At 58.9% G+C, this 13,620-nt stretch overlaps 1 protein-coding gene across 6 annotated transcripts in view; it reads left to right on the top strand.

Annotated features, from left to right (window-relative positions):
* SKAP1 (src kinase associated phosphoprotein 1) overlaps positions 1 to 13,620 on the top strand; it is a 147,528-nt gene that overhangs the window by 126,207 nt on the left and 7,701 nt on the right. For all 6 annotated transcript variants that reach the window (XM_048050842.2, XM_048050843.2, XM_048050840.2 and 3 more), the window contains 2 exons: positions 3,138 to 3,194; positions 8,599 to 8,711. In XM_048050842.2, the coding sequence (XP_047906799.1) occupies positions 3,138 to 3,194; positions 8,599 to 8,711 (170 nt within the window). The remainder of the gene's footprint in view (positions 1 to 3,137; positions 3,195 to 8,598; positions 8,712 to 13,620) is intronic.

The raw sequence follows: 13,620 nt of genomic DNA, 5'->3' as shown, positions 1-13,620 counted from the left end.
CTGTGGTAAAGCTCTGTGCCCTTCGAACGTGTCTGAATGCCATCCCCTGGGTGCGGGGCGTTGAGACCCTTCGCAGCCCTGGCCCCCATAAGCGTGGGAAGGCGTCCCTGTCCAGCTGGGGTCTCCTCTGGGCCCAGCTGCCTTCCTTGTGTCCCGAGTGAAAATAGAGAGAAAGAGGAGAAAAAGAAAGGGGGGGGGGGAGATGAAGAGATAATTTCCTCAGCAAGTCATCGTCGTTAATGAAGTTTTACAAAAACAGATACAACCAAGGAAAAATAAAATTTCACAGGTGATAAATTTTTCCAATTTCCCTGGCAGAATTCGATAGGATTGTTAAATTAAGAGTGAAGGTGTCTGTTAGGAAGCAACGAGCAGTGATGGGTAATTTTATAGAGTGGAAAATTGAATCAAATTGCTACATTAAAACACAGCTCCTCTGAGAATCTGCCCAACGCCCAGGCTGCTCCAGCGCAGCAGTGGGGCACGCGGCCCACCGGCTCCCCGGCCATGCCCTGGGCTGGGGCTGGGGTCTGCAGGGGGGCCCTGGACCCCAGTGGGGGTGCCTGGGGGGGCCCGCAGGAATGCGCTGCCCTGGTAAAGGCGTTTTCCCAGGGGTGGCGTGGCTGGGTCTGTGATGCTCTGCACAGGGAGGCGGCATAGGGGGCAGAAGCACAGACCCCAGGAGGTGTGTTTTTCAGCATTTCTCTCTAATTCATCACTATAAAATTCAGATATTGACGGAGGTATCTGACCCGGGCGCTGGTAAGGCAGAGCTTTGCTTCCAGATGATTCAGAAAAGCACCTGGCTGCAACAGGCAGAAGGGCTGCCGTGTGGAGGGGAGCTCCCCACGTCCCCCCAGGCTGCATTCACCGCCTGCGCAGTGCAAAATCTGCAAGGATGTGGCCAGGGGCCGGCGTGCCACAGCGCAGGCCACGCTGCAGATGCGGCTCGGCAGCACGCCAGGTTGGTGCCTTTGCCGTGGCCATCCTGAGCATCTGCCAGGCGCCTGCTCCTGCCCTGCTGGCAGGGAGAGGCTGCGGCTGCCCCGCTGCAGCGCTGCCGGAGGAGATGGGCTGCAGGAGGATGAACGGAGCCCGCTGCTGTCAGCCGAGGGGAAGCCACGCCAGCGAGCTGCCTCCCCACCACGTTTTCCTGAGAAAAATCCCATGCGAGTTTCCTTCCTTCCTTCCTCAAAGCCTCAAATCCGTCATAGCCCTTGCAGTCCATCAGCCTCGAAGCGCCGCACCGAGCCCGTGCTCACTGCAGGGCAGCCAGCGTGGGACCGGGCACAGCCCGGGGGTTCCTCCAAGCACCTTTTGCAAGAGGCACAGCGCGAATCGTCAGCAGGGCAGGGGCTTCCTAAAGGAGGGAAACGGGGCACAGAGCTCTGGGAGGAGGTTTCCTGAGGACAGCCCAGCTCCGGGGATGGAAATGGAGCCTGCAGGAAGCAGGCACAGCCGCAACTGGAGGCGTGTGCAGAGCACGGCCAGGAGCTGGGGTGGCCGTGGGTGCTCGGCAGAGCCACGCGCGTGCCCCGCGGGCAGGAGCGGTGTGGGCGCGCTGTGACGGCAGCTCCTGTCGCACGCGGCCCCGCCACGCCTGGGGGACGTGGCCCCATGCCCTGGGGGCTGCCGCCGGGGTTTGCCCCACCTGGGGTTGGCTTTGGGGTTTCCGTGGCGTGGCACGGGGCTGGGTGTGACTGACCTCCAGTTCATGCCGAGACTGGATCGGGGATTGGGGGCCCTTGGTTGAAGTACAAAGGAATCCAGATGCGGGTCTTCGGGGAGCATGCATGGGAATGATGGAGGGAGAGCGCTGCTACAGATGCATTTACATTCTCTTTTACAAATGCAAAGAGCAGGCAAAAGCCACTTTCAATAATTTATTTTAAAATCAATGCTAATGAGGTTCTGTCTCGTCAGTGGCCGAGTTTTACAATAAAGTCTGATTTATTTAGAAAAGATCTTTGGTGCCGCTTCCCGTCTAATGGGGGAGCAGTCGCAGTGACCCTCCAACTCGGGATCCAATTTGTAATTCACAGCGGAGGCCTGACCTGGTTTGCATTGATCAGGGCCGGGCGGGGGAGACAGCTGGGGCAGGGCCGGGGCCGGGACCGCATCCTCAGAAAGTGCCCAGCAGCAGCACTTCACCCGTTGCCTCGTGGCCGGGTTGCGCGGGACCAGCAGAGGAGCGCCCGGGGGGCTCCTGGCGGCTCTGCCCCCAGGCGATGAGCGAGCCCCGGCCCCAGGCATGGCAGGGGCTCCTCCGGCTCCTGCAAGGCCGCGCTCCGCAGCCACCCGTTGCCAGCAGCAGAAGGAGCAAGAGGTGCAGAGCGATGCTTTGCGTGAGCGTCGGCGTTCTGAAATGCTTGGGAACTGCTTGCCATTTGTTTTGCCAGGCTGTTGCAAGTCTTTGTGGTTGCAGGAGGAGGCCTGGGCTGCGAGTGCTGCGCGCCCGACTCAAGCAGACCCCAGCTCGGGCTGGGGGGTTGTACCTGGCCTGGTGTTCAGTCTCCTTTAAACCTGCGTACAGATCCTCACTGCTGTCAGTAACCAGCCCTTTTCCCATGGCTTCCCCATGACCTCCAGCCTCTCTGTCCTTGCTCACACTTAAACTTTTCCATGCTATCATTTCTTAGTATTTTCTTGGGCTCTCTTTCCTAATCTTCCACAGCTGTGCCAGTGTCTCTGCTCTTCGCTGCCCGGGGTCCCTTCTCCTCTGTAATTTCTGCTTCTGTCCACAGTCCTTCCGTGCATTTCTGTCCTGGCATTTCTCCTCAGCGTCTCGTTTTCCCTAGGCTGCAAGTTCTGCACAGGAAGCATCTCTTCCTATAGGGCACTTGGCAAAGTGCTACATAAATTTATGAGGCTATAATAAGTGATTTGTTTTTACCAGTGTTAACAACAATTTATATTTTTATGCAGCATGTTTTAAAATATTATCTGTGACTTCCTCCCTTCCACTCTTCACAATTAAGCCGGGAATTTATTATTCTGACAGTCGGATGCCCTCACAGCCCAAGCCCTCTCCTGCCTGTGGGTTTAGTGCAGCACTAGTGATGGCCTGGCACCATTACGTCTCACGCAGTAACGCTCACAGCCTTTTCACTGGCTTCTCTGCTCTGTTTCCCCCCCAGAGACGGAGCCCTCCATCGCAGAGGACAGCAAGGATGCCGGAAGCGGACAGAGAAATGGTGAGAGCCCGGCCCGTGTTGGCCAACCCAAGGGACCTCCCGGTTGTGGCGGTCAGGGGATCCGGGGTGCAGGCACCGATGGACGAGGGCACAGCCGAGGGGCCGGGGAGAGGAGCCGGGGCAGGAACAACAGGAGGTTGGGCAGGACATGAGTCAGGGCCGGTGGCCCAGAGGAAGCTGCCCCAGGGAGGGCTCCGGGCACGGGAAGCCGGACGGACGCCACCACCACTCCAGGAACCAGCGCCGCCTGCCCAGCTGCCCGGAGCGGGCGGCCCAAGAGCCTCCCCGTGCTCACCGAGGCCCCCGCCCCTGCTTTTTCCTTAAGGACCCGCACTGTGGGACAGGAACGGAAGGTCTGTTTCCTCCCCAGTCCCACCTGCTTCGCTTTTCCATCTCTGCGTCCGCCCCGGCGCAGGAAAGCAGCGCTTGTGTCTGAGCAGCCAGGGCTGGGCTGGCCGGGGGCTTCCTGCTGCCCCCCGCGGCCCAGGGAGTGCGGCCTCCTGGCCCAGCCCGGCCAGGAGAGCTCGGAGGGGACGCGCCCGGCTGGGGGGTGCCCGCCCAGCTGGGGACCCAGGGGGACAAGGCAGGAGTCCTGGGTGGTGAAGGCTGGAGGGCTCAGTGGTGGCCGCTGCGGGTGGCAGGTGCCTAAATCAGCTGCACGTGGGGTGGTGCTCTCCTGAACGCACGCACATGGGTGCACAAGTGCCCCAGGCATTGCTCAGCTGGTTGCTCCCCCAGACTGTTCCCATCTGTCCTAGAGCCTCTGTGCCCGACTCCCCTGACGTTTCTGGTAAGCCTGATCCGACACTTCCCTTCAGCCAGCATCAAACACCTCGGACGTGTCTTGGGCAGTGCCCGCAGGAGGGCACTGAAATGCTTGCACTGAAATGTTGGTGGCACTGGGCCCACAGGGTAGAGTCCCCACTGTCCACAGGGACAGGACAAGTCAGCATTTCTCCACCCCTCGTGGTCTTGCAGTGCTAGTTTCCCACCCGAGCCCTCCCCACACGATGACTTATTTGGCCACTGGAGCATGTGGCAGCTACAGCAGGTACGAGCGCCCAGAGCTCAGAAAAAAGACATCCTGATCTTTACAAACCATACCGTGGTCGTCACGCAGGGCTGCACATTCATCCCTGGAGACTCCTCGGCACGGGCTAAGGAAAGCAGAAGGAGCTGGGACACGCGCGCACACACACGCATTTTTCTTTGCCTTCCGCGAGTGTTCCCAGTGTTTAAACATCCAAATAACCATCGGCAGAGAAGCAGCCCCCGCGCCCCCTGGATGGGGGTGGAGGCTCGCAGCAGCAGAGCGCAGCTCCACGGTCCTCTGGTGCCAGAGGTGTCGTGGGGAGCCGGCACCCCAAGGCCACCCTGAGGATGTTGGCTTTCGCCTGTCACAATCCTGCCAGGCATTTTAATGCCCTGCTCATACTCATTAGCATCTTCCTGGCAGTTGTAATTTTTGTTAATTGTTATAACTGCTTTAGTTATTAGTGTTGTCATGATTGCTTTAAGTCCTGTGTCTGTTTTTATGCTAAATAATATGTTAGACTCTTGCCTCTGAAATGCTGGGCTGCATTTCAAGAGGGAAAGGTTATCACAGTGCCGGGAACCCCAGCCCTCGTACCTTTTGCCTTGGTAATTTGTGTTTCAGTCCAACCGGACAAAGGGTGAGAAAGAGATGACAGGAGTCCTTGAGCAGAGCGCCGGGCTGCAGGGAGGGAGAGAGGGGCTATTTCTTAATTATATCACGCGGCCAAAGTGCCAGATGAGCATTTGGCTAATGGAAACCTATTGTTTCTAATTTCTAAGAACCACAAGGATGCCACGAGGCTGGAGCAGCCCTGCAAATCCCACGGAGAGCTGCAGGCTGCTCCAGCCAAGACACCCATTCGCTCTGCTCAGGCTGCTTAACCCCTGCCTTCTGTGCTGGACAGGCTGCGGGGCTGCTTCTGCAGCGCAACCTTACCAGCCAAACCCAAACAGCGTGCGATTCCTATCCGCAGAAAAATAACAGAAGCCCGGAAGCCTGCCTCCTTACACAGTCCCTGCACTGAGCACGGCGGGAGGTTTCACCGAGCACAAGCACAGCAGTGAAAACCACTGAGCTGCCGGCGGCTGTCGCTAGGTTTCAGCATCAGCAGGCTTCTGAAGCAACAAGCCCAAAGCAAAGGGACGGGGGCAGAGCGCCTCTCCCACGGCCCTACTTTGGGCTGCTCGGGCTGCAGAAGAAAATGACGCAGTTGTCACATTCGGCTGGTTTTCTTAATGACCCCAAGGCCCATAAACGTGGGAGCAGGCTCTCGTCCCACTCACATCAGTGTAAATCAGTCACACTGAAATCATGTCTCTGCCCTGAGTGCAGGTTCACATATCTAGCCAGCGCACCTGGGATGTCCTCCGTCCCACGAGGAGGTTGCAGAGTGACGTCCTCTCTTGCCTGGCCTTATCTGCAAGTGCTGAAATGGGAGCCAGGATCTCTGTTCTGTGAATGGTCTTAATTTTAGCAAGGTATTCTTGATAGCTTGCACAAACATCTTGCTTGTGAAACTGTAGCTAGGGATTAAACGCAGAGCCTGGCTGTGCTCTCATTGTGAGGCAGCTTCATCCGATGCAATTAATTTCGACCTTTTGAAGGTAGCATTGGTGGGAAGGGTGAGACCTTCCATCCAACCAGCTGACGTTGTGGGAAAAGTAAACTCTGGGGAGCACAAAGCTTTCTGCAGGCTGGGAAGTTTTCTCCCTTTGTACTCGGGGAGTCTCATGTCCAGGATCATGGGCACAGCTTCCATGAAATCTATTCTACCAGCAGCTTCTCCTTTCTCCACTCCTTGCTGACAGGGTGGCAAGATGCCTCCAAGTTCTTCTCATCCCTATAAAAAGCAGGAAAAGCAAATGCAGGATGGGAAACCGAGACAAGCTGGTTTCAGCATCCGCCCTGCGATAAGGGTAAGGTGGCCCCGGGCAGCGCTGGGGAGGGGAATGGGCCCCTTCTTCCCCAGAGACTTCTTGTAAGAAGATCTCTTTCTGTGTTAACCCAGAATCCCTTCCCTTCCCAACACGTCAGTGGCACGGATCATAGCTCTCTGAAAGGAGCGCGGGCTGATTTGGGGGATAGCTGTGTGTGAAGCCCTTTGCCAGCTAATTATAATGCTCCGCAGCATTACAGGTGTTTTAGTTAGCCCCTGAGCAGCTTTCCCCCGCTGAGTCCAGCCCTCCCATTTTGGTGCTTCGCATCCCTCCCTCCCTCCCCTCTGGTCCACAGCAGATGACCGTGGCTCGCAGGGGGACCCAGCAGGTCGGTGCCAAGCGCCGTTCCCCCCTGCTGGGTTGTTCTCTGCATCCCAGTGTTGTTCTCGCATCCTCCTGCAATAACCTTTTGTGGTGCTTACACAATTTACTGGCTGCTACCAAAACTGCTGCTTGCTTTGTCCTCTTGCTCCGTGTCTGCACACCCTGATATTTCCTTTGCCTCCAGTTCATAACCTCTGGTTCCTGCACTTTGTACAAGCTTAAATAACTCAACAGCTCCTACTCCTTCTATTCCCTTCACAATCTTTTCCTCACCACTGTGTGCTCCCCCTTTAATACTTTCCAAAGGATGCAGACCTACTTTTTTTTCCCAGCCTTTCTATTTAAGTTCCCCAAGTCCCTGAGTCATTCCAGTTGCTCCCTGCTGTACCATTATCCATCTTTGTAATGTCCTTTTTCATATTTAGGTGATCAAATCCGGGCACAGTACTCCAGATGCACCCTTATCACTCGGTGCCTTATACCATATTAGAAACATTTCCTCCAACATGTGCTCGATATTTTCTATTTATGCTTTCTGGGCTTGGTTCAGTCGCATGGCAGAGCAGTGCAGTCCGTTGGTACAGCCCTGGTGCTCGAATCTCCCCCCTGCAGAATGTGGGTTTACTGGGTTTAATTGTCCCTGGGGGCATCATCGCAGAGGCGGCATGTCGTGACACCTGGATTCACCCTCAGTTCGGTGCTGCACCATCAGAACAGTCTCCTGCCTGAAACCTTTGGTCCAGGTGCATGTTTTAACGGTTGTTTTGTGTACTTGAAAGCTGTGAATCTGGTTTTTGGGTGTTTTTGTGATGCTTTGGATATGCTGGGACGAGTTGTGTCCCCAGCCTGCAAAATGGACGGAGCAGCGTCTCCGTCAGCCGCGGGGCTCTTGGAGCGCACGGCATCAGGCTCGCCTGGTCCCACTGTGCAGCAGGATGCTCTCTGCCCCATGGCGGGGACCCACTTTTCATGGTCTCTGGGCCAGTTTTGGATGGGAAATGGCAAAGACGGAAATGTTTTGGTCTGGAAATGCTGCTGTGACACTTTCCATAAAACCCACGCACACATTTTGCCAAGGGCAGTCCCCAGCCTTGGCACAGAGTTTGCTGGCAGTTTCATCAGCCCAAACCCATGGCTTCCAGCAAACAAATCATTTGCCTCCCCCTAAAAGGAGGAAAAAATTGAGTTTGCTGGCTCACGTGTTCCCTCCCCTTTCTGCAGCACAGGCTGTGGTCGCAGCTCCCCGGCTGAGGGCAGGAGAGGAGGCGCAGCCTTCCCCACCTTGCAGGCTGCATCGTGCTTGGCGCTCTCGGACCTCCTCTGACCGCCCAGGAGCGAGGGATTGAGGCAGATTTTGCTCCCTGCGCTCCTCCCATCGCTGTTCCTGCTCCGGGCAGTCCTGGCTGAGAAGTCAGTGCCGTTTGATTGCTGAGTGAGCCCTGCTCAATCGGCCGAAATCCCCTGCATGGCTTCTTTAATGAATAAACAAACTTGGCTGTCACCTTCCCCCGCAGCACCCTCCCAGAGGCCCCGTGCAAATACTGATGCTAATTACTGGTATTCCTCTTCCATGCCTCTGGCACGGCCAATAAGCAGCCGTCACTGGGGGGACGCTGCCCGGCTGGTGCCACGTGCCCCCCCCCCCCCAAGGGCACGGGCACAGCTTGGAGGGGGCCTGGGGAGGAGGTGAGGGACTCGGGACGCTGGCTTGGTTCACCTGTGGTTTGTAGCCAGCAGCTTTAGTTCGGGTCTCCTGAAGCTGAAGCATGTGTCAGTGTGCTCGCACGTTTTTACTCATAGTGTTTCTGCATTTATTTACTGACCAGCCATTTTTTCTTGTGGTGTTTTTAGGCCTTTATTTTTCAGCTGAAATGACACCAAAAATAAAACCACCGTTTTCTTGTCTTCCCCCCAAATACCAACTGGCTCCAGCCCCTCTCCCCCAGACACCCCATGCCATGACCTCAGTATTTCCCCACATAATCCCATCTCCCCACTATTTCCCCACGTAATCCCATCTCCCCACTATTTCCCCACGTAATCCCATCTCCCCACTATTTCCCCGTGTAATCCCCTATCTCCCTCACCTTTCCTCTTTGCTTCCCAGGAGGCCCCCAGCGAGATTATGCCAATTACTACCAAGGCATGTGGGACTGCAGCGGCGAGCACCCCAACGAGCTCTCCTTCCACCGTGGCGACCTCATCTACATCCTGAGCAAGGTAGGGCTCCTCCGGGACCCCCACGCTTGCCACTGTGGGGCTGCAGCTCGAACACGAGCTCCTGAGAGCTGGGGAGGTCGGTGAACAGAGAAAATCGAGGCGCAGGGTTAAGTTCAAGTAGTGGAGGGGGCAGTGGGATGCCAGGGTCCAGTTCCCACTTGGGACCCCAGCATCCTGCTGCCCGCTCTGTGCGTTCCCCTTCCCACAGCCAAAGGAGCAGCCAGCTTGTGTCCCCGCTGTCACCCTGGTTTTGCCTGCAGCATTCAGTGCCACTCCTGTCCGTGCCTCCTGCATTCACATGTGGCACTTGAAATGCCCCAAAGCAAGATTTTTTTCGCAGTAATGGAGTCTGTGCGTGCTGTTGCTCAGGTATTACAGGGGTAATTGAGTTGCTCAGCCAAGTATGACCAGGGCTCTCTTCGGCAGGCGCACGCAGGTGAATAAATTACCTGTTCGCACTAGCAGGTCCGCAGGGGTGAGAGCAGGGCCACCGGCAGCCATCGGTGCCTGTGACCCTTCCAGCCCCACTCGTCCCTGCAGGGCTCTGCCCTGGCTCCAAGCCGCTCCCCGCCTGATTGCGGTGGCCCCGGCTGGCAGCGGTGAGCGGGGCCAGTGGCGTTTTGTGGGTGGCATTTCACTTCGCATCCCAATCTGGCACGGGCACAGTGATGAAGTGGTGGGGGGCTGCGTTACGCGGATGGTTTTGCAGTGCACCACACAACCCAACTTCATGCTCAGTGCAGCTCTGGCAGCAAGGAGGGAGGGACAACGCCATCAGCCCTGCGCAGAGCATCCCTCGGCCGAGGTGCCAGGACAGCAGGTGCCTTTGGCTTCCTGCGCTGTGTCCCTGGCTCCAGCCCCCTCTCCAGGGAGGTTTGGCAGCCACGTCTCAGGGCTCAGCATCACCCACGCGCTGAGCATCCTCCCCGGGGGGGCAGGGATGGGGGACACGCCGTGGTTTGCTGGCAGGCAGGCAGCCATGGTGCCCCAGCTGCCCACGGGGGGCACCTGCCTGGGGGAGGCTGAGAAAACCCGAAGCAGGAAGGGGCAGTGCATGCAGTGGTGGGTTACAGATCTTTGGGGATGAAGAGTCTGAGACTTGTTAAGACCAACACGGTGTTTTACAGCTGAGAAAAAGAATGGGATTTAATTTTGCCTCGTGGTGGTAGGCACAGGATGTCCCTGTGGTAGAAATGGGTGACCGGCCGCTGCAGCAATGGGCAGGGGAGCGGAGGCAGCAGCCTCAGGCCTCCTCTTGGAGGCCTTCTCTGAGCCCTTGAGGCTGGACCCCTGGCACGGGCGCCCCGTGCTCCTGCTGGGCACGTCTGCACCGTGGTGGGGCTGGGACTGCAGCCTGCAGCTCACCCTGGTGGGCCGCGAGCCGGGCGCTGCTGGTGCCGCTGCAGCCCCGAGCCCGGCGGGGGCCGACCACCGGCTGCCCGTCCGCCTCCCCGTGGGTTCGCGCAGCACCGAGCGCGGCGCGGCCCAGCTGACATTTAGCTGGTGGGTTCGAAGCCAGCTCCTGCGCAACCCTGTGAAGGCAGCTGCATCTTTGGCAGCAGCAGAGAGCAGCTTTTATTCTTGGTGTCACCGTGTCTTTCTGGAAGGTTGAGAATTTCCCATCTGTGGATCTCAAAGCACTTTACAGCAGCATTTACCAGCTCTGCCCCCCACTGCTTTACAGCAGCGAGACGAGGCTGACGTGCTCCGGGCCTGAACCCAAAGCCTGGGCTTGTCACCTCGTTTATCCGGGGGGGTTATGCCAGGAACAGCTGACGGACATCCCCGGGGCGACCCCCGTTGGCCGCAGCCCCGGCTCCCCCCAGCCCGTCCCGCCGGCGGCCGAGCGGATTCAGCAGATCCCGTCCGGGTGCGTGGGAAGAGCAGCACGGCGCTGCCCCGCCAGCTCGGGGACACAGCTTGGAGTCACGGCAGGGTTTTTGCTCTCTTCAGTGGCTCCAGATTGCGACTCTTGTGCTGGCTTCCTCACACGTAACCGATCGGTCCTGGGAGCTTTTCCCCCGTAAATTACTTTGCGCGACGGATGCTCGCGGCCGCAGCAGAATTGAGGCAGCACAGGGCGAAGGGGGGAGAGGAGGGAGGCGGAGGGGAAAGGTGTTTGAAAAGCCTGTTCACTCAGCTGCATTTTAATTTCCTTTTCAATCTTGTCCCAATTAATTTCGCAGAATTAATCTCACAGAAGCAAACTCGGCAGCATCGAGGCTGCAGTTTTAGCGGTGCGGTCGCTCTGTCTGAACATGAAATAGTAGCTAATATAAAAATCCATCTGGTGTGTTTGAAACACATGCCGGCTGCTGCTCGGGTCCTGTCTGACATTTCGAGCATCAACAGCGGGGAAAAGTGATTTGGGGGTTAGTGGACATCAGTAGCTGGCAGCAGCCCAGAGCGCCGGAGAAGGGGCTGCAGGCGCGGGGTGGGTGGGAGAGGCTGCGACGGAGGGGACGCGCGCCCCAGCCCGGGGACAGGGCAGGTTTGTCACCGAGGTCCCTCCTCGCAGCGGAGCCTTCGCTGCCGCGTCCCCCTGGCCTCGACGCCTTGCCCGGGCTCCTGTGCCGGCGTCCGGGAGGCCTCGGCGGGCAGCCGGGGGCACGCGGCCGTCGAGGGCTCTTCCGATAGCCCTGCCGCGGGGCACCGGGGCGAGCAGGGAGCGCTTCTGCGCCCCGGGGCAGCGGGTGCCCGCAGCGCGGCCCCGCGGGTGGGGCCAGCCGGGCTGCGGGTGCCGCGGGCCGGCCGCGGCACGGAGCGGGGTGCCGCCGGCACCCGCCTCTCGCGGTCCCAGCGGGGCGGCTCCGCTGACGCCCCTCCGGGGCCTCGGCGCGGCCCCGGGGCTGGGGCCGCCCGCGGGGAACCCCGGATCGCCGCGGCCCGGCCGGGAGGCTGCGGACGGGGGGTGCCGCGGTCCCGGCGAGGGGCTGGCGTCGCGCCCGGTACCGGCCGGGGGCGCAGCGCCGCCTCCCGCTCGCAGCGGGCCCGGCCCCGGCGCCCCGCGGGCCCCGGCGGCGCCCGGCGGCCGGCCCCGAGCGCGGGCGGGTGCTGACACCTAGCGGCGGCACGGCACGGCCCGGCCCGGCCGGCGGGGAGCGGGCGGCGGGGGGGGGGGGGGGGGGGGGGGGGGGGCCGGGGGGAGGCCGGCGGCGGGGGGCACGGGGCGGGCGGCCGGGGTCAGCGGGAAGTCAGCGGTCACCCGCCGGTCACACCGGAGCGAGGCCATCGCGCGGCGGCCGGCCCCGCGCCCCCCCGGCGGGAGCCAATCGCCCAGAACGAGCCCCTGGCAGCCTCATTCCTCCCAGGTAATTTGTATAAATGAGGGGACGCCCGGCGCGGGCGAGGACAAAAGGGGGCCGGGGCCGCCGGGGCGCAGCGCGGGGCTCGGAGCCCCCCCGGGCCCGGAGCCCCCCCCCAGGCCCGGAGCCCCCCCCCCGCCCCGGAGCCCCCCCCCAGGCCCGGAGCCCCCCCCCCAGGCCCGGAGCCCCCCCCAGGCCCGGAGCCCCCCCCCCAGGCTCGGAGCCCCCCCGGGCCCGGAGCCCCCCCCCAGTCCCGGAGCCCCCCCCCCGCCCCGGAGCCCCCCCCCCGGCCGGAGCCCCCCCCCGCCCCGGAGCCCCCCCCCGGCCCGCGCACCGCGGCCGCTGCTGGTGCCGGCACCCGGTCCCACCGCGGCGTGGGGGCTTCGGGCGGCCCCGAGCATTTATTTTGCCCCGAAATTCATAATAAATGCAGTTAAAGGCTTCGTCTCTGACAGAGGTAATAATAAATTCACTGCTAAAGACAGTAGTTTAATTCCTTATACCCTCCAATACTGCGCAGAATAAACTATATTCATCACCGAGTAATTTTTTACCACATAAATCTTTAAAACTAACCGTTGTAGGCTGTTGAGGCTGAAATATTGTGAATTTATTAGATATGCCCATGTAGTATTGGATTCAGAGGTTTCCATTCGAATATATTACAGGGGAAATTTGTGTCTTTAAGTGTGACAATGCTTCCATTTTCCAAAGCCACCATTATAACCAGCAGCTCCTCCAGAGTCAACTCTGCCTTTATGAGACAGAGATTTAGTAACGAGCCCCTCGCTAATCTGCCGGGGAGGTGCGGGGGTGACATTTGCGGCGGTGCCCTGCTTCGAATGGGTGGCAAAAAAGCGCTTTTGTTTCCAGTGTAACAAATGCCTGGTGATTTCCCAGGTTGTTTCGTAAATGGAAGTGGAAATTTCACTTGGGGTTGCGGAGCCGGGACATACTAAAGCGGGGTGTCGTTGGTGAACCCGCCCCTCCCTGGCCGTAACTTTCCCAGGCTGCAGTTAGTTTAGAGATTTACATTTTTTATATTGTATACATACACACGCATGTGTGCAGCGAGACAGATCAGAGTCATTTTTGTCTGGAGAGTGGTTAATCTGCAGTAGCTGGCACCCAGGCAAAACAGATCGTGGCGGCTTCAAATTGGCACGGATTTGCCAAAATGTGACAAGCCAACACCTCGGCCGTCGTCACAACTTCCTTGCGTATTTTTTTAATATTTTAGCCTGTTGAGCGCCTGTGTTTCAAGTACGCATCCTTGTTTCCTTTGCTAATGTAAAATACCAGCAGACAGTAGAAATCTTTGTTCGTTAGAGAGAGACGGAGATAATTATAAAACCATCTCCCGGTTCATGAGGCGCGGGTAACATTTAAACCAATTGATGTGGTAACATTTAAAGCAGTTATATTGCAAAATGTCACGTACGGTCTAGTTTCATTAGAGACGAGTTAATAGATGGATGGAATTGAAACTCCCGGTCCTGGGCATAAAACAAAAGTTTCCTTTGCCATAACTCTTTCTCAGGCTGCGGCGCGTGCCCCAGGAAGGCAGCACCATGCCCTTCCCCAGGACCAAACCCCGAATGTCT

The sequence above is a fragment of the Anser cygnoides genome, chromosome 22, assembly GCF_040182565.1.
Source record: "Anser cygnoides isolate HZ-2024a breed goose chromosome 22, Taihu_goose_T2T_genome, whole genome shotgun sequence".
Taxonomy (NCBI): domain Eukaryota; kingdom Metazoa; phylum Chordata; class Aves; order Anseriformes; family Anatidae; genus Anser; species Anser cygnoides.
The sequence above is the reverse complement of the archived record's forward strand: the minus strand, read 5'-3'. Positions and strand labels throughout refer to the sequence as shown.